The 26,972-nt window shown below is 50.1% G+C and overlaps 2 protein-coding genes across 2 annotated transcripts; one reads left to right on the top strand and one right to left on the bottom strand.

Moving 5' to 3' along the window:
* The first annotated feature begins 21,963 nt into the window (after positions 1–21,963).
* On the top strand, positions 21,964–24,515 carry LOC125957139 (exostosin-2). Its single transcript, XM_049689628.1, has 2 exons — positions 21,964–22,603; positions 22,689–24,515. Exons 1-2 carry the CDS (start codon positions 22,071–22,073, stop codon positions 24,373–24,375), a joined length of 2,220 nt encoding a protein of 739 aa, XP_049545585.1. The 5' UTR covers positions 21,964–22,070; the 3' UTR covers positions 24,376–24,515.
* Positions 24,516–24,604: 89 nt separating this feature from the next.
* On the bottom strand, positions 24,605–26,782 carry LOC125957239 (zinc finger protein 184-like). Its single transcript, XM_049689804.1, has 4 exons — positions 26,273–26,782; positions 25,222–26,185; positions 24,916–25,138; positions 24,605–24,832 (listed from the first exon to the last, which is right to left on the bottom strand). Exons 1-4 carry the CDS (start codon positions 26,423–26,425, stop codon positions 24,607–24,609), a joined length of 1,566 nt encoding a protein of 521 aa, XP_049545761.1. The 5' UTR covers positions 26,426–26,782; the 3' UTR covers positions 24,605–24,606.
* Between the last annotated feature and the right edge of the window lie 190 nt (positions 26,783–26,972).

Below are 26,972 nucleotides of genomic sequence, written 5' to 3'. Positions count from 1 at the left end.
TCTTTTTTCTCTTTCTCTTTCTCTTTCTCTTTCTCTTTCTCTTTCTCTTTCTCTTTCTCTTTCTCTTTCTCTTTCTCTTTCTTTTTCTCTTTCTCTTCCTTTCTCTTTCTCTTTCTCTTTCTCTTTCCTTCTTTCTCTTTCTCTTTCTTTCTTTTCTCTTTCTCTTTCTCTTTCTCTTTCTCTTTCTCTTTCTCTTTCTCTTTCGCTTTCTCTCTTCTATTTATCATTCTTTGTCTCTCTTTCTTGATTTCTCTTTTCCTGTTTCTTGTTTTCACCATTATGGACCACGAACGTACCCCGCACACGTTATGCGGCGTCGAACGTGTTACCTCCAGTATACCCAGCACGTGGTGTGTATGCAGTACAGCACATTACGCCCCTTCTGACTGGATGCCAGTGTCTGGAGTCGCTCACCTCACTAGTGAGATCCCCAACCGTCAACGCAACGAACGCCACACTCATCAGTAAACCATTCTCTCTCTCTCTCTCTCTCTCTCTCTCTCTCCTCTCTCTCTCTCTCTCTCTCTCTCCCTCTCTCTCTCTCCCTCTCTCTCCCTTTCGCTATTGTACATTGCATCCGTAATAATGTGACATACAAAAGTGTACATAACAGTGAAGAGTAGCCAACGTCTGGATAGTGGATAGTGGATAGCCCGGAAATGGAGTAGTACATGGGTCTTGCTGGCTGCCCCGAGGACTGGACTCCCCCTCAACCCCTCCACCCCCAAAAAAGCAAACGTTTCTTTGTGCGAAAGTACCCCGGAAACGGTACCCGGAGCACTGAACCAACGCGAGTAGAGTAATGTGCTGCTCGGCGAGTCGGCCAAAACCTTGCGAGCTATCGGTGGCATATAAGGCAGGACGAGGATATAGGATCCTTGGGATGCATATAAAGGCACCTGCTCTACACATAGGTAGAGAAGGAACCAGTCGCTGCGATCGCGTCCGTGGTCCACTCCGCTAGATGCCGAGCGCATATTAGACACCAGTGCATGTACATATACAGGCACCCCTCCCCACTCCCCACCTCCCACTACCCCCCTCCACCATGTGTAGCATAAACAGGCTGCACTGCACTGCACAGCATAGGACGCCCCGCGGTTGGCCTCGGTTATGTGCCAGAGGCCAGGTAGCTGCTTCTGCTGCTGCGATACATAAGGATGGCGGGAGTTGGGAGGGGGTTTACAGTCCTGTATGTACTGTGCGCGAGTGACAAGCAGCTAAATCGCTAGCAGCTTGCACTCTCGGCTCTCGGCGTGGTGCATGATCCTGTGCATGACTGTGTCTGTGTGTGTGTGTGTCCCTTCCTTCGCGTGCCCGCGTACCGGTAACAGTGGAGTATAATTGCGGAGTGATATAATAAAACATTAATTTTCACTTTTCCGATAAGCATAAAAGTATGCGAAAAACTGTAAATTAATGTGTACTGCGTAGAACGAGAAGGAGCGGGAGGCAGGGAGGGAAGGGGAGGCAGGGAGTGAAAACAGAGCACACAAATAACAGGTAAAATAAAGTCACAGTTGTTTGAAAGTCACTCAGAACGGCGCTCATCGTGAGTGGCGATGTGGACGTATACCATTCCACCTCCATCCTTGTGACATCCATTTTTATGCTGTTCTCTTTGGCATTTTTGGCGTTCCCAAAGCTACTAACTAACGATAAACACCCACTATTAGTATCGGCCTCTTTTTCTCTCCCTCTATCGCTCTCTCTCTCTCTCTCTCGCTCTCTTTCCGCTGCTGAACCACACACTTGCAGCACTCACTGGTGTACCCAATGATAATATTTTCTGACCCAAAATTAAACCAAAAAAAACATCGCAATAACATCGACCATCGCACCCACCAGCTCCAAGGAGCGAGCCATTCGTGGATCTCACACCGGATCATCTCACCAGCCGATATGAGTGCTTTCACATGTCTGTTCAGTTTTGTTTTTGTTGTTGGTAGTTTGATTAGGGCCAGACGATCTCACCAGTATGCTCACGCAACTGGGCGCTCACTAGGAAGGAAAGGCAACGAGGAGGCTGCCGTGTAAAGCCGAACCGATTTTACATCTCGGTTGCAATGCAATGCAATGCAATGCACTGCACTGCATGTCCTGGTTTCCTCCTGCCGGACCATCATTCCATCCTGAGTCTTCTACTCTCGCCTCTGTGTATCTCACACGCACACACACGCTCTCGCTGGCTATCTGTTGTCCGTCTCTCTCTTTCTCTCTCGCTCTCTCTGTGGAGGATTACCACCACCCTTCCACACCGCATGCATACACTGTTATGGCGTCCCCACTGATCCCCTTTCCCGATCCCCGACTATTAGTAATCAAAACTACTAACCTAGAAAACTTGCAAGAAATTATGGCAGTGGAAAGAGGGTGGGGGGGGGGGGGGATGAAAGATGGAGAGACAGAGAAAGAGAGAGAAAGAAAGAGAGAGAGAGAGAGAGAGAGAGAGAGAGAGAGAGAGAGAGAGAGAAAGGAAGTGAGAAAGGAAGGGAGGAATGAAGGAAGTGTGTGCATGCACAATGGGAATAGATTAGACTTACAGGGGAAGGGCGGGGTGGTGCGTGCGACCGGGTTTCCGGGATCAAAAAACCAGGGGGTGGTTTTTGGTGGCGTAGTGTAGTTGGTGTCGTCGCTGCTGTTGCTGCTGCTGCTGGACGGTCGCTTGACGCCGAGGCCGAGACCTGCCGCCCAAAACCTGGGGGAGGTTGGGTGGGGGTTTGGGGGTGGCTACCAGGGAGCGGGCGTGATACGGTGTCCTACCACCACCTTTCCGGTGCCGCCATCGTCCTCGCGAAATGTTCGTTTCGTTTCGGTGTGGTCGTTCGGTCGTTCGGTCGGTCGGTCGAAGCAATGCAATGCCACCACCTATGCCACCGCTGTTGCTAGGGAGCAAAATCGTCTGACCCTGAAAATGGGTCTCCACTTCCACCTCTCTCTCTCTCTCTCTCCTTCCTCTCTCTTTCTCTCTCTCTCCTTCTTTCTCTTCTTCTGTCTTTTGGACGCACACACACACACACACGCGCAGGCACACACACACACACACACACACACACACACACACACAGAAGAATTGGTCGTCGGTCGTGCTCTCGCTTGGCTAATGGTCACGTACTCGGATCTCCGGATCGGAGCGTGAGCAGGAAGAGAGCAGGGGAGAGGAGCTGGTAGGCTACCTCCACCTCCCCCCCCTTTGAACCCGGAGGCCTACTTGCCACACCAACGTAGGCACACAAGTAGGTCGGTCACAGATACGAGGGGGCCGGAACAACTAACGGGACTGGAAACACAGGAACACTTTTTCGGGGGGGGAAGAGGGAGGAAGAGACAGGGTGGCCACACCACTGATGTGGTGTTGTTCCTGGCGCGGCCGGACTGTTCTGTTCTGTTCTGGTCTGGAAGGAAGTCTGGCCCACAACACAAAAATGGTCACCGAACGGGACTCGCGCGGACTCGTGGTGACTCCCGGCCGGTTGGTCGGCTCCTGACACACAGAGAGCAACGCGAAACGCGGACGTTTCGCTTGGCGTTGTCGCCGCCGTTCGACTACTAACAAAACTTACTACTACTACTACACACACACTCGCATACACACAAATACCGAGCGACTGCAGCAGCGTCGCGTCGATGCATCCAAGAAGCGATGCAGCAGCAGCGCTCGATGCATCCAAAACCATGCTGCTGCTGCTGCTGCTGCTGCGCGCTAAAACACACACACAGTTGGGACAGTCAGTTCGCTCGCGTGGCATTCATCCGTGGTCTCGGCACTCTCGGCAGGATCCCGCACACACACACACACACACACACATACAAGCGCGCGTGCTTCATCACGCTGTGGCTAACTGGCAGATAGATTGAGAGAGAGAGAGAGAGAGAAATAGATAGAAAAAGAAAGAGCGAGAGAGAGAGAAAGAAAGAGCGAGAGAGAGAGAGAGAGAGATAGAGCGCGAGTGAGAGAGAGAGAGAGAGCGAAAGGACAATCAAAGCATAAACAATCGGGAAGCAAATGAAAGCCCCAAAATCCCTTATCATTCACGTTGCTAGCGTCTAGCTCGAGCCCCCCCCCTTACTTCGCGCTTCCTCCCACCCCCCCACCCCACCCTCCTTTTTATGCCTGATCGCACGGTCTGCTGCATACTCTTCATCGAAACCAACACCCCTTCCGCCAACCATCCCACGGGTCGGGGCGACTGCTGCACACGAGACAACCGAGGCCATTACATGATTTTAATAATCATCCCCTTCCCCGAGGGGAAGGTGGAGTGGGGGGGGGGGAGGGGGCGGGAGGTGTCATCGTTGAGCCGTGGCACAGCTGCACCGGATGTGCAGCCAGCCTGCTAATTGGTCCCGGAGCAAACACCGAGGTCCGTTCGAACACCCCCCCCGGAGGGGAGGATGGTGCAGGAGAGGGCGGTGAATTGATTGTGTGTTACAACCCCCCTCCTTCCCTCCTTCTCCCTCTCCCCAGGTCCTCCCCGGTTGCCCTGTGCGTGTGCGTCGTCGTGCCTTGGTTCTCATCTTCTTGGCGGTCGTCGTCGTCGTCGTCATCATCGTCATCGTCACCGAAAGGATTAAGGGATGAGGGGTTGCACGAACGGATTGTGCAAGTGTTTCACGGACCAACGGTGCATTACACGGTGCGGTTGGCCTCGCTCGGTGCTCGCCAGACCGGTCGGCCAGAGAGCGGTGGCCAGAGCGGTGGACACGCTGTCGCCTGGCATCCATCCCTATCCTTCTTTACACGAGGGTTTGCGAGAAGGGTGCGAGATGAGATGAGTATAACAAATACTCCCGCCACCGCCACCTCCACCGCACGCCCATGGGTCTGGTGGGTTGTGTTGTGGTTGTTTTGTGCTCCTTCGATTACACAACACACCACCGTTCCGCCGTGCCGGGAGCGAGGGATGCGGCTAGCGGCCTGTGGGAGAAGGGGGTTATGAAAGGGGTAAGGCGAGGAGGGGGGAAGGGTGCGAAATGGAGATGGTGGCCGAGACCGAGAGGGCAGCATTTGCGCATTGCGAGCCCTTTTTGCGACGACTTCCGATGGTGGCCGACACCTCCAGACAGGACCTCCTTCCTCGTCATCATCCCCGTCCCGGCGTCCTTGTCCTCGTCCTCGTCGTCGTCGTTGGCGTTGGCGTTGGTGAGTTACAGCGTCGTGTGCTTGACTGGAGCCGCCTTCCTTCCTTCCTTCCTTCCTTCCTTTCTGGTGTGTAACTGGAGAGTCAATAGCTACACCCCGGGCTCCCACTCCCCCTCCCCCGTCATCCCCTTCACGCAGCTAAGGGTATTACACTAGGTATTGCATTCCCAATCGGCCTGGGTGGGAGGGGGGGGGGGGTGGCACTCACGTCTGTTACGACGACGGGTGCGAAACGACACGCCACATTCCACCATCACCACCACCACCACGACTCAGGCATCCCTAAGGGATGATGGAGGCGCAAGGTGGTTGAACAAGTGAAGCGCGGAAGGGAGAAGGGGAGCCGGGGGTTGCTTGGACGAAGTTTTGTTTTGGTTTGTTCGTGGGCTTCGTGGCAGTAACCACGACCACGATCATCCCCCGCTGCTTCGCATACACGTGCAAAACAACAACAACAACAACAACAACAACAACTAGAACAGTCAACATCTTCAACCGTTAGCCCTTTCCTTCTCTCTATGTCTCTTTCTTTTTCTCTCTCTTTCTCTCTCTCTCTCTCTCTCACTCTCTCTCTCTTTCTCAGTCTCTCTCTCTCTCTTTCTGTTTCTCGGATAAGGAATTACCTCGGTGAACCTGTGGCTTCTGGTGTGTGGTGTGCTTGTGGCCGACGGGCTGTAAGTCTACGATTGCCAACCTCCACCCCCACCCTCTGCCAACCTATTAACACACACATACACACACACAACGGCAGACCACCAAGCTGGCACGTTGGCTGTGCTGCTCTGAGTGGCTATATCGCCCCCAAAAGGTCTCTCACCGGGGATCCCACTTGCCCCTTTCCTGGTCCCACGCCCTACCACCACCACCATGTAATACGAAGCGTTTCGACTGTGTATGTAACTTGGCCGGCCTCGACTCGACTCGATCTGCGCCCACCATGCGGCCGCACATAATAGGGGCAGCAGCACCAGCTTTACATATTTCTTCGCCCACCCACCCACCAGACACGTTTACATACTCTCGATTCTCGGCAGCACGGGGCAATTTTCTTCTTCGTCTCCATGGACTGGACTCGCCCGGAGCGACCGGAGACAGAGAGAGAACGAGAGACGAACCCGAATGATGAATTTTGATCCGTCCGGAGGGCACCACACCGGGAATTTGCGGGCGGGCGGGCGGTCGACTGTCGCAGCATCCCTTCCTGTTGGAAAAACCAGCACGAAAAGTGCACCCCCAGAACGCCTCTCGGTACGTCTTGGCCGAGAAAATCTTAATTACCCCCCGCCCACCGCTACTTGTGGTCGGTTTTTTTGGGGGTTAGTTTTGGGTTTTTGGGGTGGAGGGAGTGGAGGGTGGCGGCTGCTCAACATCCCTGGTGCACTTGGGGGGTTGGAAGCGCCCTCGCGTCTTTCGTCGGCACATCGGCATAAGAAAAGAACTCCCGTTGGGACCTTCTCCCGACTTGTCCGATTGTCAATGGCCCGCAACCCGGCCAAACGGGATACCGCGGAAAGTTGGCAGCAGCATGAGGAATGGGCGAGGGGGATGGGAGATTGCGACGTCTCATCCTCATGGGTCATGAATCCAAATAGGCCCAAGAAGCTAGGAAGCCAGCTGCAATTAGCGAACGGAACGGGAACGGAGGGAAGATTGAAGAGCGGGTCACGCGGGGGGGGGGGGGGGGGGTAAAGCCGCAGGGCCCGAAGCTAGTGCCGGTGACATTTCAGTTCGCCTTTCAGAGCGGACTCCCAGCACCTAACATATCGCTGCAGCAGCAGCAGCAGCAGCAGCAACCTTCAAAAGATTCCGGAGGCTGGAGCTAAACTCGAAGCTGACCGGAAAGCGAATGACAGAGAGAAAGAGAGAAAGAGGGAGAAAGACAAACACATACATGTACACACACACACAGATACAGATTTGCGCGACGAAAATGTCACAAAATATGAAATGGAAATGGGGCGAGGAAGGGAGCGAGATCGAAAGCGAGGGTCTGGCGTCCTCGTTAGTCGATTTGCGCGTAGAGGGAGAGAGAGAGAGAGAGAGAGAGACAGAGAAAGAGACAGATAAAGAGGAGGGATGGGAAGGGTGGTTGGTTGCGATACCGGTGGTCCGGTGCTCCGAAGCCTTTGAATTGAGCTGCAAGTGACAGGTCGGTAATTGAGTTACCAATGATGTATCTTGTTTAGCTGCAGGACAGAAACACACACACACACATACACACTCGCATAATCCATGGCCACCCATGCTGGTCGTCCTGGACCGGGCAGCAGGAGAAGCAGGAGCAGGAGGAAAAATAGGGGATGGGAAAGAGGGGGGTGGGGTTGAGGGTGTGCTATGCAAACATCATAATCTGAATCCGAACGGTTGCTGCACGAATCCACCGCGCAAAGAGAATGGAGGGAGGGAGGGTGAAAGAAAGGAAGGGTGGAAAGGAGGGAGTGTGGAGGGGGAGAAGGGTGAGGGGAATAGGGGATGAAACTCCATCGCGCGAATCGGACAACTGTCCGAACAAAATGACCGGAGGGTAAGCAATAAAAGCATCATCACTTTAATCGAATTAGCTTACAGCGATCTTTGTGTTGTTGTTGATGTGCATCTGTGTATGTGTGTATCTGTGTATGTGTGTGTGTGTTTTTGCTCGAGGGCAGCCCAACAATTGAAGCCAAGGAATCGAACAAATGCATTCCAATCAAAACCGGATTCATCGATTGGGGGAGCATCCTGGAGTGGGGTAGGATGAATCTCCTCACCACCGTCCTCCTAATCCTTCCCTCCATCCCTGCCACGGAGCAACGGAGAAATTGAAAATGAGAGATGATAGTGAGAAGACAAAGAAGGAAAAGACCAACTGAAAGACGCAAAAAGACCACCGGAATGGAAGCGAAGGAAAAGAGGGAAAAGAGGAAGAGAAGGGTGACAATATGGTTTCAACATGGCAGCCTGGAACATGGACTGGATCGATCGTGTATGCAGGTCACGAACGTAATTGGCCGGATAGAAGATCACGTTTCATCCGACGTTCGGGGGTGTCAAAACCCTCTGGACGCCGCTACAAGGATGCGAGGGGCTTTGGAGGTTGGTAGGATGGTGGAGATTTTTTTCCCCTGTAACACACACACACACACACACACACACACACACACACACACACACACACACACACACACACACACACACACATACAGACCCCACATTGCGTTTGATAATTTTTTCACACAAAGAAGCATTTCCCGGGACAGGATTCTGACACCAAACGCCGGTTCTAACTAGGGAATATTGCTAGCAGACGGAGAGAGAGAGAGAGAGAGAGAGAGAGAGAGAGAGAGAGAGAGAGAGAGAGAGAGAGACAGAGAGAGAGAGAGAGAGAGAGAGAGAGAGAGAGAGAGAGAGACATTTGCAAACCAGCTAAACAAAAAGCAGGGATGCAAGGGGATGAACATCCCCTCATCGCTACATCCACCAGTTAGTGGAATGTTTCTTTTACGCGTTCAGCTCGACAACTAAGAAGCAACCATAAAAAGGAATTATGTTTGCTCCTCAAGATGCTAGGTCAAATGCATGGTGCAATGGGTGCGCGTAGTGCGCACCTCACGCAAGGGTGCAGTGGAGGCGCCTGGTAGCTTGTGCGAAGACCACCGAAGCGATCAGCCTAAGGGTCGCAGCTAGCCCACCCACCGTGGCCATTCAGTCCAACTCGAATACGTAAAGATTCGTTTCGTTCCGCGGCAATTCTGCATCGATGCGTCATGCATTTGGATGCGCATAACACTTTCTGGGGCTGGGAAGTGGAATACCAACCTCGAAATCACTGGCTCGAAACGCATCCCAACATCCTAGAGGCTAGTTCGGGGCCTGTCTTCGAACCCGGAATCCGATCGCGTGATCCTGAAGCTAAACCAAACACCAAGAGGCGATAGAGCGAAGTTGTGATGCTAACAACGCCTACGATGGCATTCGAATCGAGCGAAACGAGAAAACAGTAAGAGGAAGATGAAGATGAGATGGAGGAGTTCGCACAAAAAAAAATCAAGAAATCAAAAACGAAATCCCTACGCACCCCCTCCCCCCCCCCCAACCACCTCGAAACAATCCCCTAGGAAGGTGGTGCAGGTGGAATGGCGGAACCGGAAAAGCCTCGGAAAATCCGCTCAAGAACGGTTTTTGGGGTTTTGAGTTAAATATAAAGCTGCTGGAACACACTGCACAAAGTGCCGATCTCTTCTCCTCCTCAGCTCCTCCGCGGCCACCAACAGCCACACACATACACACACACACACACACACACACACACACACACACACGAAGCCAGCAGAAAAGCCCAACGCACAAACCGGGGCCCGAAGTTACATAGGCAGCGGGCACGACGGGTTCGACTCGCAAAATTATGCGCTTACAAACTGCAGCGAGTGAAAAGCCCCGATTTATGTGCGTCGAGAACAAAGAACGCGCGAACGTCGGCCTTTTTTGGGGGAGGGGGGGCAGTTAACATAGGTGACGACGAACGAACGCGCGCGCAACATAAACGCATCCGCTATCGCGCTCCTGTCGCGCTGTTTGCAAATATATGCGCGCCTTCGGTCTCTTATGTTTGCGGTTCCCCGTTTCTTGCAGAAGCGGTGAATCCGGAGCCAGAGCTGCTGCTGCAACGTTAACTCCATTTAATACATGGTTTCGGATGTTCGTGTCCGTGCTGGATGATGCATTATACCTAGTGCCCAGGGCGCTATGTACTGATGTGGGATCAGCGTGAGAAGAAAGATAAATAGTGCATGAGACAAAGAGAGGAAGAGAGAGAGAGAGAGAGAGAGAGAGAAAGCGAAGCGAAATTAAGGAAAGAGTGAGGTTTACGATGGCTTTGCTTCCTTCGTTGCATCTTTTCCAGGTAAAAGGGGAGTTTATATCTGAGCATGATGGCTGCACGCATCTGCTGCACACCAGGGGTTGCATCATCAACCCCCCCCCCAAAAATCCCAAAAGCTGGTAACATATCGGCCATGTAATGCCAACCAGACCAACCAGTAAATAACGGATTTCCAGGACCATGTACACACACACACACACGCACGCGCGAGCATTCCGTACATGGTGTGCAACATCGGTCGGTCACAAGAGGTGGTCACGGGAACAAAGGATTTCAACGACAGCACCGTGACGACCGTGCGTGCGTGCGTGCGCGCGTGTGTGTGTGTGTGTGTGTGCGGTTGTGTACATGTCAAAAACCCGGTGTGAAGTTCCCGCTAGCCCGCTGCACATAGCAACGACCACACTGGTTCGTAAATGCATCATCGTCGTCGTCGTTCTTGTCGCTGGCCATTACAAGTAAATGGTGCCAGCCATGGTTATGTCATAGGATTTGACCGAAACCGGGCGTGCGCGCTTACATAGCTACACACAGCCGGTGACGGTGGCGAACTCTAGCGCGCGCGGCGCGTTCCTCGGCCGTTGCCGAACATACATAGGAGGCGGAACAGCCGAACATAGGCGCGCGCGACCGACCGACCGACCGACCGGCCGAGCGGTCGCGACTCTTTCGGGGTGTGTAAATAGTAGCTGCTGCTGTGTATATTATATATGCGGCACACAAGGCCAGGTCGGGCCGGGCCGGGCCAGCGCGCTTGTTATATGTCACATAACCTCACTTTTGGTGTTTTCTTTTGTCACTTTTCAGGCCCATCTGGTAGTTATTTACACACAGGACTAGGTATGAGCGTAGTATCTAGGGAGTGAAAGAGCGAGAGAGAGAGAGAGAGAGAGAGAGAGAGAGAGAGAGAGAGAGAGAGAGAGAGCGAGCGAAAGATGACTACATGGCTACAGCATAAATTACATTACACCGCCCTTTCCCATCCGGTCCAAGAACGCAACAAACCCCCCCCCCCCCCCCCCCCCCGGAGCGATCTTCTCCGGGCCGGGCCAAACCTCCGAAGCTGGTAACCTGGTACATGGTGCACCAACCGCACTGCAAGTCGTGCCAGCCAGTGCAGCAACCTGTGTTCATGTACCTGCGGGACGGGGGAGGAGGTTGTAAATACAGCAATCCATGTACCTTGGATACATAGCTACCCTGCTGTGTGTGTTGAGAGCAGTTTGCTCAGCGATCGCGGCCAATCGGAGTGCAGCAGTGCTGCTGGAGTAGTACCAGTAGTAGTCAGTAGTTGATTTACACTAACCAACAGTGGTACCAGCACCAGCACCATCACCACCACCAGAGGGTGGAGGGGGGGGAGGTAAAGGTAGTAAATAGTGGGTGGGCTGCTTTGGTGAACCCTTTTGGGAGTGCGTTCGTCGCTGTCTGGGCGGGGGCAGGATCGGGTTTTGGCTCTCGGACGGACTTTAGCTCTCGCGGGCACATAGCAGTCATCGGCTGCTGCTCTCATGCACCCCCTCACTCCGACCGTACGACCAAAATTGGAGCCTCTCAAGGTGGTTGTTGGTGCTGCATGCAGAATGCTGCGTTTGTATTCGACCATTACCCTCCCACACCCCGCCAAACACTTTCCCTCCTTCAATACATACATACAGTTGGTCAAGCATCAGTTTCGTTTATGTAGAATAGGGTTTGGGGGTTGTACATACCGTACAGTTCGCTTATATATACACTGCACATGGTGTAAATAGTATAGGTACGTTGTGTAAAGTTGGTAACCATTTGCTCGAACGGTGCTCATCAAAGCACAGTATTTAGCCAGTGCCCATTTACACACAGGACTAGGACATCCCCTTCCGCCGCTACTAATAGTATACATTCACACACACACACACACACACACACACACGCACGCACACACTAGTTTACGTCATTTTTATACTACTTTTGTAATATGTCGCTTTACGGTGGCATATGCGTGGGTGGGTGTGTGTGTGTGTGTGTATGTGTGCGTGTGTTCGAACCTGTTCTTTAGCTGCAGCAGCAGCAGCAGTTTTTTTGCGATGATTTCGAGCTCGGTTGCTTAAAAACCCAAGCATTTTCCTGGCTTCTGGATAGTATTAATTAATAAATGTGATGCTTTTGCTTTGTTTTCAAATTGAGGAGTGGATGAGTTTGCAAAAGATACGATGCGGGCTTGCTGAGAAATGGTTTGTTAATTCGTGCGGTATCATTGTTAAACACTGCTGCTGCTGCTGGTAATCCTAAAACCACACCTGCAACGAATTGTTGTGCGCACTTGCTGGCCTAGGGATAGCTTTAAACATATTACGATATGTTTCACAAATGGTATAGAATCTACCAAGCATGTTTATGTCAACAGTACGCGGTTGAAGTTCGCTTAAAACCCGATTGCTGAAGATGTAAAACATGTGGTGCAATAAAGCAACTGAACTATTACCAAAACTATTTGTATTTTTTCTGAGTTTTTCTTACTACGCTTGGCTTCTAACTTTTGGTTGTGCGGGCGCTTAGTTTATGATACCAAAGACGGAAATGACAACCCGTGCAGAAAACCATACCAACCAGGCACGATTGTCACGAATTCAATCATTTTACTTGCCCGATAATCTGTCCGTAGACACGGAGCTAATCTACCTGGGGTTGAATCTCGCTGCGTGAAAAGTGCGAACAATGCAGTGCAAGACCTGAACCTGGCGGAACGAGGATATACATTAAAGGGCATTAAGGAGTACTGAAAGCCCGTTTTTATATATGTTTTAAAAATAAAAAATAAACGAAACACTGAAGGCACCAAAAAGGCTGCGTTACTCCTTTTGTCGGCGCTTGACGAGAATCAAGGGAAATATGTGTGTTTAGAACTCAATCGGTGATATCGCATCGTAGCCGCAAAATCAAAACCATCACCAGCATCTTTTGTTTGAAAACAAAAAACTACAAAACACCAACGGGGAAGTCCCCTATAAACGTTAGTGTGAAGGTTCGGTTGAGTTCAGAATCCAGCAACGCCATGGATGCTGTCGAGTACAAGTGTGCTATCAGTGGCAGTAGTGTCTTGTGCTGAGTCTGAATGCAGAAGAAAATTCACTATTCAGCTAGAACAACGACCCAAAAGCCATACCCATACGGCTCGATGCTTCTGGAATCGTGGTTTTGCGGCTAAACCTCCGTTCTCAGTTATGCCATCTTGTGGTCAAGTGCCAGGCCTTCTACCAGGTCTACCAGCGCCTGCATATTGATCCTCCTGAGGAGTGCTCTCAAAAGGAAACGAAAAAGGTGTTTAAATTAAATGAAAAAGCTTTGTGTTAGAAGAGAGAGAAAAAAAAAACGGAGAAAACAAAAACTATGTAAATGTGTTATATTTCGCCCTACTGACAGTTTATTATTTGTGCGGCGTGTGGCCACTTTTGCCACCTGGCAGTTTTCTACGTGAGTCGGACAGAAATGTCCTAGCATGTTGTGTGTTTTGTCACTATATGTCTCTATGTATTGTTTTTGGATTTACCATCTTTTGCTCTGATTGAAATCCTTTCTCATTACAATAGAGTTTGAGAAAACTGGCAGATGTAGATATACGGCTCCTGCTGCTGCTGCTGCCCATAGTGGTGTGGCTATATGCTAGGTACCCCCCCCACCCCATTCAGGTTCTGTTCGGTTCCTAAAACAAAAAAAAACAAAACCATTCCACAACCAGCACGCGGAGACTCCCCGCGTATCAAAACCCCTTTCCATCAAGTGTTATACCGGGGCTCAAGCTGCACTCGTGAGTGACACCTACTGCTGGAAAGGCTAAAAGGATCTCAGACGATCCTAGCAGCACTCAAGGGACCTACCGCAAGCCGCACCAATACTCGAACAGTCCGGATAGGGGAAGTGACACTCGTCGGTGACCGAAAGTTCCCGACGAAACTCAACCCGAATTCCCGAGTACCGAATGCTGCAGTTGCATTTGGGTTGCTAGGAAATGCCGTGGCTCAGGCCAACAATGCCACTCCCCCCCCCCCCCCCTTTACAAACTTCACTCCACTCCACTCCACTCCACGCAGGACCTCCCCGCTCGCTCAACGCACACTCACACACACACACTAGTGATGCATTGCGTCATTGCGCCAGTCCCCGAGACGCCGACGACGACGGTGGTAGCGGCGGCGGTGGCGGCGGCGGCGGCGGCGGCGGCGGCGACCAGGACGACGGCGACGGCCACCCATCCACCATCACCTCGGCTCGGCGGGCGGCTTCGGCGACGGCAGACACCCTCACTTCGGGAACTAGGTCAGACATGACCTTGACAATGGATTTCGGCGTGAGGCCGCACCAACCAACCAACCAACCAACCAAACGTGCGCAGCACATGCGAGCATATTTGTGTATCCGTACATATGCATATCTATATGTATATGAAAATGTATGTTTGTGTGTATTTGTGTGCGTATGTGGGAAATTTGGTTAGGCAGCTGTGCTTAATACATACATACATATTTATGTACATGTACATTTAAGAATTTTAATAAATATGTAAATGTATTTTGGTGAAGGTTTAGGTGTGTGTGTGTGTATAATTGTACGTGTGCATACGTGCGTGTGCCTGTATTTTTTTGGTTTTGAACGGATGCCAACGATAGGACGACAGTGATGGTAAGGAGAAGACAAATAGGGAGTAGAGGGGGGGGGGGGGGGAATGGAAGGTGTGGTGGGGGGGAGTGTTGGATGGTGTATGCACACGCACATACACACAAACATGCACACATACACACGAAAATAGCACGATGGTATAATCGGGATCTCATGCACGATGCGCTCTTTCTTTCTTTCTCTCTCTCTTTCTTTCTCACACACACACACACACACTCTCCATTTGACTCTCTGCCCGTTTCTCCTTCTCGCGGTCGCTCGCAAGGACTGTGATGATGGTTGGTGCGTGCCAGCGTGTGCTCAGTGCGGTGAGTGCACATCGACCAATATAGTTACCAATCCATCACTCCACCATTGCGAGTAGTAGAGAGCCTGGCGCCCTGGCGTTAAAACGGCTGCGCTTGCTGCTGCGGACGATGACTAACATAACAAATGATGAGCTTCTAACGGTGTCTTCATAGCCAATTATTTTCATACCACTACTAAACAGCTGTTTGTGGACGTAAATTGAAGATCTTTTGAAAGGGACAAATCGATCGACTGCCATTTGTCTTACCTCTTCGAGTGGGGAGTCAGACACCCGCAAACAATTTGGACTGCATGTGACATTTCTTCCAACGGGGTCTATCTGTATAATTACATTTGATCTATCTTGGCTAGATTGAGAATTCTATTCTTTCTAGATTATGGCTAATCGTCTTTTGCATTTCAAGCAAACATTTACATATTACAAACATTCAACACCATATTTCCATATCCGCCAAGGCTATATCAGCCGATAGTGATAGAACTCCGTAAGTTCCAAACCCTTCCACCACTTCGGTCATATTCGGCAATGAATTCATAGCATATGCATATATGGCTACTAATGCTAACTGTGATGCAAGGCATTGGAAATACAAATGCAGCGAGCAAGTGCTAACGGAGGATTTTACGTTATTTCGATGGCCAAAGGCTCATTCTAGTGGAGATGAAACCGTCAGACTTTTATTTTCTGATTGTCCAAAATATTAGGACGTAATTTGAAAAGCATATGTATATGTAATAAGTACAGTTGCATCGCGTCAACTCCGGAGAGACACTGCAAAATTGCACATTTTACACACTGATCATCTGGAAGCTGCGATGCTCGACCAATCTGATATGTAAAAATATGTGTTCTTTTGTTGTACAAGATCAAGTTTTTCTCATTACCCATGTCGACGTTTTCTTCAGATTACAATTTATCATTTTTTGTAGCATTAACTAGAAAAACAAGTAATGACTTTTACGATTTTGCAACAACATGAATATGACGTAGCTCTAGCAACCAAAGCGATGCGAAAGGTGAACATATTTAGCGATAGGATAAACTTTCCTCGTGGCGTAACGGCCAACAATGATCAATGCTATTCGTGGTGTTAAATATCTATGTCTATACTTATAACTTTAGAAACTCAATGGAATCTGAGGTTGGGTTATGTTCTCTAATTAACAAATAGTTTTGATAAATAAAGTAGCAAATAAATTTGAATGGAAAACTGGGCGTGGGCGTACCTAAGAAATACGATAGAGACAAAGTGTTTAGTTTTTAACAAGACTCGATTTCAAATTTTGGATGCTGCGATTGACATTGACATTTCGAAAACGGTGGTTTAGAGAAACTCCCTTCAGATTTGGGACATGCGTTGAGCCATGTATGCTACAAATATCACTACATCTTTGTCAATATTGCTTTAATTATTTCATTCAACTTTTACACAGCGTTTTAATAGATGCTTTGTTACAAAAAACATGTAACAAACAAATTCAATTAAAAAAATACATTTACACCTCACGCAGTGCTTAGTATATCTCGCAACGTTGAAACGGTGTGCGCATAAACCAACGTTTTCAAAGCCGGTGACTATTGTAACATCTAAACTTTTGAAACGATCTTTTCGAACTTTTGAACAATCAACCTGTCGAATGGTCGGGTCGAGTGTAAAAATTAGCACTATCTTTTTTAAAACAGTTATATTAAACTCACTTCATTCAGCATAAACAGCAACATTCACCGCCACTTTTCCAAACATCAAACTGCTGTCAAAATTTAAAAAATTATCAAATTCACAAAAACTGTACTGGCTTAACAAATATTTATCATCGAGCAGTAGAGTGGCGATTCATACATCTCAAATATCGTCGAGCACGAAGGGAACGATGGGCACCGTAAAATGTCTAGATATTTTCACAGACACGCCTCACAGGAACTGATGCCATAATTGCAATTTTCTCATACGTTTTCCTGACAACATGAACTAAGTAGTTTTCAACAGTTTAGGGTTAAATATACCATTTGCCAGAACAAAACCACAAAGCCCCATGGTGTTGTCAGGTTAAAGAAAAAGCGTCTCAAATATAAGCCCCTTTTGCAGACCAGAAATGATGTTAGGACCTCCCAGCGCCCCCTTGAGAAGTATCGCACCGAGTCAGAAATCAAATAATACATTTGGCTACAAACAAGATGTTCTGGATTGGTTTGACATCCTTTGCGCCCTAAAACTAATATTGATCGGATGCCCTTCGTTCACAGTAGTCGATGGGAATTTGTTGGACCTCCTTTGGGCGCAATGGAGAGTTGGACCCGCTTCACCGACAACACATTTGCATTCGAAGCTTCGAATTAGGCGCGAAGGCATTGCGATTTGAGGGTAAACCAGAAGCCCGGGGGTTCAGGAGATCAGTGATGCAAGACCTATTCATCTTCTTCAAATGAATTGCCAATCTTAAAAGAGGGCCACTCGATTTCTTACCGTTTATCGAACGTATAGGACCCGTTCTCGTTGGCGTTTTCCAGCTACGCACTTACTTTCTAAGTACCCTAGCCCCTTACTAGCGAGCCATTCCTAATCGTTCGAATGCTCGAGAACAAAAAAAAACGTTAAAAGGCTGCCATCCATGTTTGACACATCCGGCTTTTGGCCTTTCCCAAGGCTTTTCCTTAACAAAATTCCTTTGTTGCGCCAGCAATTTGCACTAGCTTCCCTTCTCTCTCCTAAACCCTACCTCCATCCCCCCACTCCCTCCCGCCTACGGCTGTAACGGGTCCAAGAAATAGTTACCCAGGGAGAAGGGGGTGTGTGGGGTGGGGGGCCTTCGGGAAATCCAGAAAATTCTTCAAGCTTCATTTTCGTTGGTTGGATCGCTAGGGTCATGGTGTTGGACGCCCGATCCCAGACCATGGCGATCCGACTGGCTTTACACTAGCTGCTCGGTCGGTCGGTCGGTCGGTCGGTCGGTCGGACGTAGCTCCTCCTTTCAAACACATCCTCGGCAGCGGTTCCGGTGGTGGTCGGTGGTCCGAACGCTTCGTAACCAACGGGACACCGCCTGGTGCATATGGTACTAGTGCGCGCGAAGCGCCCTAGTCACCGCCACTAGCATGCATATATATATATTTATATCGGAACCACACACACACACACACACACGCACACACGCACACAAAGCGTGAGATATGGGACCACGGACCAGGCAACACCCATTTAGTGGCTGTACGTGGCCACGTACCCGAGAGCCCGAAACCGAAACCCGATGCCGGTTGGTTCGTTCCGATTGTGCCGCGCGTGGTGATTCGATGGTTCGACCGCACATGCGCCCCACGGTATGTGGAAACAGTGGCCCCGGTCGCGAATCAGCGAACAGCGCCCGCTCCAGGAATGTTTCCAGCTCCGGGTTTGTGCTGTGTGGTACTCTCTATCGCCTCGTCGCTCCCTTCGCGTGAGGAAAGTGAGGAATTCCGATCTAAAAACAAAAAAAAACACTCAAAAAGCGTAATCAGGCAGCAGGATAACAAGGAGAAAGAGGGGTAGCAGGGCGGGGGTTACATTGTGCATCCGTGTTTGGTGCACTGTTGCAGTACATACATAGCTGGGACTACTGGGTCCTGCGGTGTTGTGGTGTTCTCCGGTAAATGCAACTAACCCCCCTTCCAACGTCCCCAATCCCCAATGGCAATTGTATATATACGTGCATGATGAACGTGACAGCGAACGTCAACCGGTAAGCACCGGTACATAATAGCGGTAGTTGCAGTTGCAGCCAGCGACTCAAAGATTCAATTTTACCGGCAAGGACCTGGAGGGAAGGAGGGAGTGCAACGCAACGCTCCCTCCACCATCTTTTCCCGCTTGTCAAACCTTCACCGCCACCGCCGCTGCGTTGTTCGTTTCCTCGGCTCTTTTGTTGCTCGCATTTGCAAACGAGCCAAAAACACTGAGTAGATCAAAGTTTAATAAATTTAAAATATGGCTTACCACCGACCACCCACCCAGCCACCCACCCACCGCTCAGTTGTGTGGCAGCAGGCACCGGGCCAGGGTGAACAGGCAGGATGGACCAGGACCTGTGCAAACTGGCGAGTGGCTGGTTTTGTTACGCTTTGTACAAACTCGAGAATACCAGAGGCAGAGCGGCGGAAGTGATGGGCCTGCTGCTGCTGCTGCTGCTGCTAGAGTGTCACGGGGCGACGGTGCTTGAAATGCGCTTGATTTGAGTTGCCATCGGTTTTCGGTTGGCCTAGCCAGCAGGCCAGGGCTAGCAGCAGCAGCAGCGACGGCGACCAGGACGAGCGTTTCGAATTATGAATTCCGTCAGCCCAGGTCAGCCCAGGCTAAACCTTCCACCTCTCTCTCTCTCTCCCCTCTTTCCCCTTCCTAGCCACGAACAATTACAAACTTTCGAAGCCCACAGAACGGGTGGGCGACGCGACCAGGCCTTTCCTTTGTCTCTGATCTGGTGTGGTGTCGGGTCTGTGGTGTGGTGGTTGGAATTGGGCTGGGCGGCGATTGGGGGCACGATTTGTCTTCTTGTTCTTGGCACACAGAACAGGCACAGTGTTCCCAGAATGACGCCATGGTAGTAGAGCTGTATATGTATAGCTGCTAACAGATCGGAATCCAATGTCCTGGTTTTTGTCCTGTAGCGTAGTTCACATTGATAGAAGGATTTCTCCACCTGGAGTCATCCGTACCGCACGGGGAAAGTATTATCAGTCAGTTTCACAGTCTACAATGCAATCTATTCAACTATTGCAAGTCGGCATTCACTGTTTCGTTCGAAGAGGATTATTATCCTTGTATATAACTTTTTGGTAGGAATTATATTATTGTTAGGAATGTTAAGCATTTTTTTTTCTTATACTTGGTTGTACCACTAACAGAAACATAGAATCAGCCGTCTAACGTGTGACTGTGTATGTTTTCAAAAGCCTAATATATTCGTTGAAGATTGTAGATTAAATATGTATGCTTGGTGATGTTAGCTTTCATTTAAACCGGGCTTATATTTGTGAAAGTGTAGGAGAAATACTTTGACTAGCTTTGATAGATCATAACAACTAAAGACAGTCGTTCCACTCCTACTACCATAGCGAGCTTTAAAATATTTAAAAAAAGAAAAGAAATTTAATCAATCGCTATCTAGTACTTTTACTGTCCAAACGGTGGGACTTAGGCACGGCGATACCAGAACAATGTAAGTAGAGATCAGTAGAGCTAGAGATGCTTAGTTCTGTTTGTTATGGCATTAAGCCTTTGGAAAGGTAGTACTAGCACCAACAGTCGAATAATTGGAACCATTTTGTTTCGCTCCGATTGGAATGGATGAAACTAACGACAATAGAAGCAGATTGGTGCAATCTGAAGAGCGACCACACAAATATTTTCCGACCCATTTGAAAGGGTTTAAACCATTTAACGACTCCATTTGCAACAATATGCATTCGGTGCAGAAGAACGCCCTGCTTAAAAAGTGGATGGATTCGACACATGTTCGACACAGTTAATAAAAAAAGGGGAAAGTAATACAACCGAACCCTCGCCGCCATGCTACACGGTCTGCCTTGGTGTGGCTGAACGTCTTTCCCGTTATGAATTCATTCGATTGATTTTTTTTGTTACCGAAGTTACGGTTATCTCAAGGTGAGCACAGCCTTAGGCACTAAATTTAGCTCGTTTCGGTTTACTCAATGTGCTAGCTTATTGTTGAGGATGGATCGGAATCCCCATTCTCTTCTGGTTGAAAAATAACGAATTGAATGTAATTGAATTAGATCGGCATCACACAATCAATAGAATGTTGTGGCAAATGAATTACACTGATCTATTCCATAAAAAAAAACACTGGCAATACTGATACAGCTTGATCGACCAGGCTTCCCCCCCTTAATGTGGTTTCCCAGTTCGTTAGTTAAGTGGTTTTCCTGCTGTTTTCTTGAGACTTACAGCGCCGTTTATTACCTATTCCTATTTGCTCACCATAACCTGTTCTTCATTAAACATGATGAGGATCATTCACATAAACTGTTTTACAATGTCTCAACAATTGCGCACAGCCTGCTCCACGATATGGAAAGAAAGCGTTGGCAAATGCAGTTAAACTTATACACGTAGAGCGATAGTTTTCGACGTGATGGCAACACGACGAGTAGCTCAGTTTGAGCAAAAGGTCGCAGCATTTAGCGATAGATGGCGTTACTGTACACTACACTGGATCACTTCACCTCCTTCGCCTACTAATAGTTATTGCTTTTGCTGTAGACATTCAAGAACAGTAATTACTTAAGCTTAAGCGGTTTTTAAACACAAACCATAACCATTGCTCGCATATCTGTTGATTTCTCAAAATAAAATGAAATGCCCAAAATTTATTTATTTTTTTTATTTATTTTATTTATTATCATCTTATGGTCAACGTAAAGTTATGCTTAATCCTATCCTGAGTCCCAAATCACTACCGCTTCTAGATTGATAGTTTATTATAACGCATACACAATTCCAAGATGGGATTAATGCGTTTTACCGTCGGAGGATGTGTATGATCCGTTAAAGCGGCCCTGCTCTGGTCCGTTCATTAGCCGTAAATTTGAACAAAGAAAGCAACTTGGGAGCATTAGCTTTGGAACATAGAACATTATGGACAAAAAAGGCCGATGTGGTAAGGCGGCGTTGCGCAAGAGAACGGATACCTAATAACAAGTGTCTAGTGTGATTCCCTGGTCACGAACAGAATTTGTCCTAGAAATGAGTCATATTAAATGGTTCACTAGTAGTACCCAGCCAGTTAGTTGCTACTCTTTTACCAGTGTATCTAATATATCGCATCCGGTTTGTCGGGGCCTTAACCAGCTATACCCTTCGCGTTCCGCTTTTCTAACTCGAATGTTACCGCTCTGTTTGGTCGAATTTTACCCTTTTGCTCGACTGTTGAACTCGAAGGGGAATGCTGTATCAGTTGATTTTGTATGTGTGTTTGTGTATGTTTCTGTTTAAGATTCCGCGCGCGTCTCTGACGATGTTTGCTATGGCTAGCCTTCGAGTAGGATAAACTTTGCGAACAAGATTACGACATGATGTGAAGCTGTGTGTATTCGGAAGAATACTGCTAGTGATGACTTTACCAATCAAGTACAGTGCTATTAAAGCGACCACCGTACCGAAGCTGGACGTGAATCGGTACGTGGTAATTCTGCTGCTAGTGCTCGGCTTGCTTGCCCTCTGGTATGGCCAGGGCGCGCACCAGAATGCCACAACCGAGCAGCTGTCCCTCGAGCTGACCGACATCCCGCAGATGGTACTGGACAAGGATGCAGAGCTGGCACGGGCACGCAACCGAAACTGCTCGTACTGGGACTGCTTCAATGTGTACCGGTGCGGGCAACGGTCCCCAGTGGGCACGGACGGGGAGCAGGAACGCATCCTCATCTACGTGTACCCGCTGAAGGAATACGTCGACGCGGACAGCAAGCAGCCGGCTTATCAGTTGTCCCGTGAATTCTATCACATCGTCAAGACCGTCGTTGGCAGTCCCTACTACACGTCGAACCCGAACGAGGCCTGTCTCTTCCTACCGACGATTGACACTCTCAACCAGAACCGCATCGACACGAATCTCGTCGGCAAAGCGCTTGCCTCGTTGCCATAGTAAGTGTTGCCTCACGTGTGCCTCAACGATTCGGGGGCCTCGCGCTTATCGTTCCTTTTTGGTATCCAACCACTTTTCTTGCAGCTGGGAGAATGGCGAGAACCATTTGTTGTTTAACTTCATCGCCGGTAGCAAACCGGATTATAGCACGGTGCTAAACGTGAATACCGATCGTGCCATGATACTCGGGGCTGGCTTCGATAGCTGGACGTATCGGCCCGATTTCGATCTGCCCATACCGATGTACAGTGCGGCTCTCGAGCACTACCAGCCGGATCGGAGCAGCAGCAGGGAGCGTACCGTGCTGCTCGTGTCGTCCCAGACGAATATCTTTCCACGTCAGTACCGCATTCTGCAGGAACTCTCGTACGATTATCCGACCGAGCTGCTGCTGCTCCAACGTTGCCCAAGCGCGACGACTAAGGCGGACGCGGAATCGCTCGATGGTATGAGCCTCGGTGGCGATTCGTCCCGGCTGCTCGACACCAACCACCAGAAGGACATCCGGTGTAGCTTTCCGCAGGGCAATGAGTACGAGTATCCGGCGGTGCTCGAATCGGGAGTGTTCTGTCTGATCGCTCGGGGTGTTCGGCTCGCTCAGCCGGTCCTGCTCGAAGCGATGGCAACCGGCTGCATACCGGTGATCGTGGCCGATAATCTCGTGCTGCCGTTCAGCAACATCCTCGACTGGGAACTGTTGTCGGTGCGTGTGTATGAAAGCCAGCTGCACTCGGTACTGGCGCTGCTGAAGCGTGTCTCGGACCAACGGATACGCGAGCTGCAGGCCCATGTACGCTACGTGTACGAGCGCTACTTCGTGTCACTGGAGCGTATTGTACTGACCGCACTCGATCAGCTGAACGATCGCGTCTTTCCACACCTCAGTCAAACTTACCGGCACTGGAACGTGATGCCGGAACAGGTGGGAGCCACGCAGAATCCGCTCTTTTTGCCGCTGATTGCCCCGAAGGCCCAGGGTTTCACCGCCGTCATCCTCACGTACGATCGCATAGAGAGCCTGTACATACTGATCCAGAAGCTGGCCACAGTGCCGTCGCTGCAGAAGATACTGGTCGTGTGGAACAACCAGCGGAAGGCGCCACCGCACCCGTCGCTCTTTCCGAAGATCGGTAAACCGCTCAAGATCATCCAGACCGCGGCGAACAAGCTGTCGAATCGGTTTTACCCGTACGAGGAGATTGAAACCGAGGCGATACTGACGATCGATGACGATATCGTGATGCTGACGGCGGACGAGCTAGACTTCGGATATGAGGTGTGGCGCGAGTACCCGGACCGGATCGTCGGTTTCCCCAGCCGGACGCACGTCTGGGACAACCAGACCGGTCGGTGGCGATACGAGTCCGAGTGGACGAACCAAATTTCGATGGTGCTGACCGGGGCCGCCTTCCACCATAAGTACTGGAGCTATCTGTACACGAACGCGATGCCCGGAAACATCAAGGAGTGGGTAGATGAACACATGAACTGCGAGGACATCGCCATGAACTTCCTCGTCAGCAACATCACCAGTAAGCCGCCGATTAAGGTGGCACCGCGCAAGAAGTTCAAGTGCCCGGAGTGCACCAACAACGAGATGCTGTCCGCCGACCTGAACCATATGACCGAGCGGTCAGCCTGCATCAACCGATTCGCTGCCATCTACGGTACGATGCCGCTGCGAACGGTAGAGTTTCGGGCTGATCCGGTTCTGTTCAAGGACAACTTCCCCGAGAAGTTGAAGCGCTTCAACGACATCGGCAGCCTGTAACGGACACCGATCTCAGCTGGTTTTCTTTCAACGCAACCTCTACTAGTCTCTTCTAGGGCACCAATACTCAGATGTTTCAGAGCCAATACACATGTAAACCACCATATATGTGGGATAGAACATAAATTCCAGGAGTTTCATCCTTATTCCTCACTGCGTGTAGATGGTTCGGAGTCCCGAGATGCAAAACTATAGATGGTTTTCTTTTCTTCTCGGTCATCATCATCACCACTATTCCATGCGCAGCGCCTCCTCGTGGTGCTTTCGGTGGTGCGATTTTAGCAGACACTTGTACTGAAATCGCTTGTCGCACTGACCGCACGGGTACGGTTTCTCGTTGGTATGGATGCGCATGTGCACGCGCAGCGTGTACGCGATCGTGAACCGCTTGTTGCAAACCGTGCACACGTGCTTCCGATCGTTACTGTGCGTTTTCATGTGTTTCCAGATGGCACGCCTGTAGACGGAGTGAAGAAAGCCAAGCAAATAACCACGTTAGCATCATGCGAACAAACTACAAAAGGCATTCCGGAGACTTACTTATTCCGCATCAGCTTACCACAGATGGTACAGGGCAGTTTGGGTTCTTCGTGATATGACAGGTGCGTCTGGTAGATGCCTTGTGTTTTACACTGTTTTCCACATACGCCACACACCGCGTAGTAGTAGTCCGTGTGCCATAGCTTCTTGTGCCGGTTGAGAAAGACAAGCCCGGTGAAGGCGCTGGTGCATCCCGCCTGGTCACACACGTACGGCCGAACATCTAACAAGAAAGGGAGTGGGATATCATGCGTTAAACCATAACTAAACCAAGACTATATGGTCGCAGGCCAGCTAGCTACTTACTATCATGCTCGTTGAGATGCGTCTGTAGCCGCCAGCTGTCATACTGCTTACCACAGATGTGGCACGTAACCTTTGCCCGCTTACAGGGCTCGCTTGAGCGCTTAGATTTTCGCTTCTCGATCGGCGACAACGAATCGGCTGGCCTGTCGCTTTCGGTTACCGTCTGCTCGACCACGCTTTCGTGTCTCGTGTAAGCCTCTTGCTTCTGTTTCATCACTTGCAGCAGTGCCTTTGCATGCGCCGGTAAGCCTTCTAAGGACGGTTTCACGTGAACGTCCACATCTCCGTGCCGTGCCGTGCTTTGCGCGACCACAAACATCTTCCGAAAGCTCTCCATGATATCCAGCAACAGACAGCAATGCTCGCAAACAAAGCACTCGGCAAAATCCACACTCGGGACGGTCAGCTTGTGCAGTCGAAGCGTATCGAGCTGCCTTTGCGTCAGCGTACTACCTTGCTCGCTCAGGCTTCGGCAGAGGATGCACCGTGTCTCAGTGTGACCGTGCCCATGGCAATTCGCTGGCTCCGGGTCCGGTGCTTGCTCTTCCAGGAATTTAGAAATCTCCATCAGTATTTCCGGGTCGGGTTCCTCGGGCACTAGCGGCGCCACCGCTTCCAGACGACGAACCGGCTCGTCACCACAATCACGCTGTGCTGGCGAGTTCCGTTCTGCACGAAACAGCTCGGTGCCCAGCTCGAGCGAACCGTCCAGACACGGATCGCTATCGGTCACGATACTGGCGTACACGTAGTCCACCTGCTCTCGGTGGCGCACGATGAAGCTTTCACATTCGCGCAGCAGCAGCCGGTTAGCGTCCGAAGCCCAATCGCCAAGTTCCATGATAACGAAGTCCTCCATCAGCAGCCGGTTTGTCTTGAAGCACGCATTCCGAAACTCGGTGGTGAGGAAAAGCAACGAGGCACAATTTTTACAGATCTTCGTCAGGTTATCCTGCTTCGTGACCTACGGACGGAAGAGGCACGGCATGCTTAGCCTGTTGACTTCTGGGTGATAGAACTTCTACTGATAGGTCTGGGCAATCATACGAACCCGTATCGAGGTACATTCGAATATCTGGTGCGCGATGCTGTACTCCTCATCGGAAAAGATGTGCTCCAGGAAACTGTCCTCGCAGACACGCATGCAGAGCCGGCACTGGTTGGGATCGTTGATGGCATTACGAATACTCGGAAGGGTATCCATCGTGCTGCTGCTGACCGGGAACTCGGGCGTGATTCTTCGGCGCCTGGTGCCAACACCATCGTAAGCACCATTACCAGGCGATCCGGGAGACGGCCTGACAAGAACCGGAAGCTCGCGCGTTTGCGCAGAGATGATTGCGCCTTACTGGCAAACATTCGAACACGAACCAGCGGTTCCGTTACAATCCGAAAGAATGTACGCCGGTTCTTGGTGATCATTCAACTGCCTGCTGTTCACGGAGGGTCAGGATGGGAATGCATATTTCCCGGCTGCCACACAGACAGGAAACCGTGCTTCCAGTGGTTTTGTAGATTTTCCCATTTACACGTTTACTTTTCTGTTTAAAAAAATCATTTTGCACTTCCACGACACTCGAAAAACATAAATAATTTTGTGAAACAACCGGCAGTCGTGTAAAAAACCTTTGTGAAAAACGTCGTAGCACACAGTCACACGCGTTGTAAAACTGCTTAGGTCATCTGTCAATATGACAGGGAAGCTTGAAAACAATGAGCACAGCTTCGACTGGCTTTGTTGATAGTCCTCG

Source organism: Anopheles darlingi, chromosome X, assembly GCF_943734745.1.
Source record: "Anopheles darlingi chromosome X, idAnoDarlMG_H_01, whole genome shotgun sequence".
NCBI lineage: Eukaryota > Metazoa > Arthropoda > Insecta > Diptera > Culicidae > Anopheles > Anopheles darlingi.
This window is presented reverse-complemented; position numbering and strand designations above follow the sequence as displayed.